This window comes from Canis lupus, chromosome 3 (assembly GCF_048164855.1).
Source record: "Canis lupus baileyi chromosome 3, mCanLup2.hap1, whole genome shotgun sequence".
Lineage (NCBI taxonomy): Eukaryota > Metazoa > Chordata > Mammalia > Carnivora > Canidae > Canis > Canis lupus.
In genome coordinates, this window is record NC_132840.1 from 78879739 (window position 1) to 78884207 (window position 4469).

General features: G+C 37.5%; 1 protein-coding gene and 1 pseudogene across 1 annotated transcript; both read left to right on the plus strand.

The window, feature by feature from the left end:
• The first annotated feature begins 835 nt into the window (after window positions 1-835).
• Window positions 836-1798, plus strand: LOC140625425 (olfactory receptor 8G1-like). Its single transcript, XM_072812706.1, has one exon. It carries the CDS (start codon window positions 839-841, stop codon window positions 1796-1798), a length of 960 nt encoding a protein of 319 aa, XP_072668807.1. The 5' UTR covers window positions 836-838.
• Window positions 1799-4057: 2259 nt separating this feature from the next.
• On the plus strand, window positions 4058-4469 carry LOC140625428 (interferon-induced transmembrane protein 1 pseudogene; annotated as a pseudogene).

Genomic DNA, 4469 nt, shown 5'->3' on the forward strand with positions numbered 1-4469 from the left:
GTAGTACTTAACATAATTTTTTCCTTCACATTAATTGGCTTCTTTGATATGACAAAGAGACAGCGATAGGGGAGCAGACATAAGTAGCTAAAATGAGATAGGGAAGGTGAGAGAGACAGTTCTTACATCATATCCTTGATCATTTACTTATTACATACTTAAGGATAAGCAAATATCCAACCATTATAACCCTCTGTTACCTAATATGCAAACCAGGCATACTAGTATTTGTTCTGTTCTGCATAAGAACTGAGAATAAAAAAACAAAAACAAAAACAAATCATGGAGATTTTTATAACAAAGTTAACAAAGAAGTTCTTTGGATGTTCCTGGACTGGGCAATACTAAGACCCACTTTATTATCTTTTTAAATTCTGGTGTAACGGTGTTATATTAATTTCAAGTGTACAATATAGTGATTCAACAATTCCATATATAATTCAGTGCTTGTTAAGATAAGTTTACTTTTAATCTCCTTCTCCTATTTCATCCATCCCCCACCTACCTCCCCTCTGTTGTCTGTTTATTCTCTATAGTTAAGAGTTTGCTTTTGATTTGACTCTCATTTTTCCCTTTGTTCATTTGTTTTGTAAATTCCACATATAAGTGAAATCATATGGTATTTGTCTTTTCTCTGACTGGCTTATTTCACTCAGTCTTATACTGTCTAGATCCATCCATGTCTTTAAGCACTAACATAGAGATCACGGACAGACATCGAACTGGACCTACTTGGTTGAAAAGACAGATTTTGTTTCATACCACCTTATGCGATAGGATAATGAATATCTACCACAAATTTTCTTCTTCTCTTTCTACATAAAATTCCCAGAGGAAAATGGGAGCAGAAAATCACTCCACAGTGACTGATTTCATCCTTGCTGGGCTAACAGAGAAACCAGAACTCCAACTGCCCCTTTTCTTCCTCTTCCTAGGAATCTATGCAGTCACAGTGGTGGGGAACCTGGGCATGATCATGCTGATAGGGATCAGTGCTCACCTGCACACACCCATGTATTACTTCCTCAGTAGCTTGTCCTTCATTGATCTCTGCCATTCCACTGTTGTTACTCCCAAAATGCTGATGAACTTTGTGACAGAGAGGAATTTTATCTCCTATGAAGGCTGCATGACTCAGCTTTACTTCTTCCTTGTTTTTGTTATATCAGAATGTCACATGTTGGCTGCAATGGCCTATGATCGCTACGTTGCCATCTGTAACCCATTGCTTTACAATGTCACCATGTCTTATCAGGTCTGTTCCTGGCTGGTAGGTGGGGTGTATATCATGGGCTTGACTGGTGCCACAGCTCACACAGGCTGCATGCTAAGAGTGCTTTTCTGCAAGGCTGATAGAATCAACCATTACTTCTGTGATCTCTTCCCACTATTGGAGCTCTCCTGCTCCAGTACTTATATCAACGAGGTGGTAGTTTTGTGCTTCAGTGCAGTTAATATCCTTGTCCCCAGCCTGACGATCCTTGCCTCCTACATCTTCATCCTCTCTAGCATCCTCCGCATCCGCTCCACTGAGGGCAGGTCCAAAGCCTTCAGCACCTGCAGCTCTCACATCTCAGCTGTTGTTGTCTTCTTTGGATCTGCTGCATTCATGTACCTGCAGCCATCATCTGTGAGCTCCATGGACCAAGGGAAAGTGTCCTCTGTGTTTTATACCATCATTGTGCCCATGCTGAACCCCCTGATCTACAGCCTGAGGAATAAAGATGTCAGAGTCGCCCTAAAGAAGATCCTTGAAAAAAGAAGGAAAACGGTATTTTGCCTGAGCAAAAATTTTTAATTCTCCAATAAGTTTCAATAAGGAAACACTCCGTAGACAACCATGTATATCCATCCACAAGATTGTTGTTACTACTTGATAATTTGGAAAAATAGTGCGGGGGCTTGGGGAAGACTAGATTCACAATACCAGTCGCATGGAAAGCATCACTATACAATAGAGTGTATTGGACATAGAACTGGACGCCATATGGACACCAGAAAGCACCAAGTGTATTGGAGTTAGAAAGCAAAGTGCAGACAAATAAAATTTGTAGAATTAGGATATCTTCTAGAAATAGAATGCACAAAAATGGTTATTTGCTAATTAAATGGGTGAAATAAATACAGTTCCTTTGATAATTCTTACTGAATTATCTTTTAATATGCTTTTCAAGACTTTTAACTTCTACTAGTTATTTGAAAGGACAATGTATTGTAATGATTGTCATTATCATATAGGGTTCAAGAACCATTTTAATTTTACAATGTTTGGCTTGAAAACTTTGACTAATCATAACAGATAGCATATACCACTGGCCAGAACTCTATGGTAAGATCTTCCTGGTATGCTTTTCTTTCTCTCTCTCTCTTTTTTAAATTCAAATGTAGTTGACACACAATGTTACTTTAGTTTCAGGTGACTCAACATAAACATAGTGACTCAACATGTCTATGTGTGATGCTGTGCTTGCCACAAATGCAGCTACTATCGGTCACTATACAACATTACTTTAATACCATTGACTGTGTTCTCTATGCTGTGCCTTTTAATCTCATGACTTACCCATTTCATAACTGGAGGCCTGTCTCTCCCACGCCTTTCACCCATTTTGCTCATCCTCCCCTACTCCTCTTCCTCTGGCAACCAAAGTTTGTTTTCTGTATTTATGAGTCTGATTCGTTTTTTTGTATGTTTATTCATTTGTGTAAGTTCTTGATTCCACATATGAGTGAAATCATATGGTATTTGTCTTTCTCAGTCTGACTTAGCATAATACCCTTTAGGTCCATCTATGTTGTTGCAAATAGCAAGATCTCATTTTTCATGGCTGAATAATATTCCATTGTATAGATATATCCTCTTCTTTATCCACTCATGTAATGATGGACACTTAAGTTGTTTCCATATTTCAGCCATTGTAAAGAATACCGTAATAAGCATAAAAGTGCTTGTATCTTTTTGAATTAGTGTTTTTGTTTCCCTGGGTTAAATATCCAATAGTGGAATTATTGGATCATATGATATTTCTATTTTTAACTTTTTGAGGCACCTCTATGCTGTTTTCCAGAGTGGCTGTACCAGTTAACATTTCCAGCAACACTATACAAACAATCCTGTTTCTGCACATCCTCACCAACTCTTATTTCTTTCTTTTTGATTTTAGTCATTCTGACAGGTGTAAGGTGATATCACATTGTGGTTTTTATTTTCATTTCCCTGATAATTAACGATACTATCTTTTTCTGTGTCTGTTGGCCATTTATATATCTTCTTCAAAAAAGAAGGTCCCCTGCCCATTTTTTTTTTCCCTGCCCATTTTTTAATAAGATTGTTTGGGAGTTTTTTGGTGTTGAGTTGTAGAAGTTCTTTATGTTCTTCGTATATTTTGGATATTTACCCCTTGGTGGATATATAATTTGCAAAATTTTTGTCCCATTCAGTAGGTTGCCTTTTTGTTTTGTTGATGATTTCCTTCACTGTGCAAAAACTTTTTTTTTTAATTTAAGGATAGTTGACACACAATGTTACATTAGTTTCAGGTGTATAATATAGTGACTCAACTTCTCTATACATTATGTTAGGCTCACCACAAATGTAGCTACCATGTGTCACCATACAACATTATTATAATATCATTGACTATATTTCCTACTCCAGGCTATTATCAGATACACATCTGGTTCATCACACATACTATAATAATGATATCTCTTCTGTTGTTGTTTACTATTAAGGCATGCTTGTGGATATTATCTCTATCAAAATTGTCAAATTCTTCAGAAGAAAAATTGTGTCTTGCATTGTGCCATATTTTTTGTTCTAAGGTTCGATTGTTAATAAGCAACATTTTCTATAGGCTTTATAAATTATTCTGTTCTAGGTTTTTCTCTTTTCATAGCAGTTGGCAAAAATACCTTTACAAAAAGGTTGAAGCTCCATTTTTAATAATTTAAAGCATTTAATAGTAAATTTGATTAAGAAAGTTTATTTTTATTATTGTCAAAATCATATAACATTCAATAAATATTTTGAAAAAATATTAACTCCTAGCCCTTCTTCCCTGGTACCTACACCGCGGCCCTCCAACTTATGAGATGCTCAAGGAGGAGCATGAGGTAGCAGTCCTTGAGGCGCTCCAGAGCTCGACTCCCGTGATGACCACTATGATCAACATCTATAGTGACAGGCCATGCCTGACCACATTTTCTGGTCCCTGTTCAACACAATCTTCCTGAACTGGTGCTGCCTGGGCTTCGCGGCCTTTGCCTATTCTGTGAAGTCTAGGGGCAGGAAGCTGGTGGGTGACATGACTAAGACTCAGACTTATGTTTCCACTTCCAAGTGCCTGAACATCTGGGCCTTGGGCTTGGGCCTCCCTCTAACCATCACCTTCATCATTTTTTTGGCCACTAGCTCACTGATGATTTTCCAAACAATTTCAGAGATCATAAAACATGGAGGGTACTAG

What these genes read in the sequence shown, in the direction of transcription:
- LOC140625425 (XM_072812706.1), top strand. Translation starts at nt 839, where the DNA reads ATGGGAGCAGAAAATCACTCCACAGTGACTGATTTCATCCTTGCTGGG.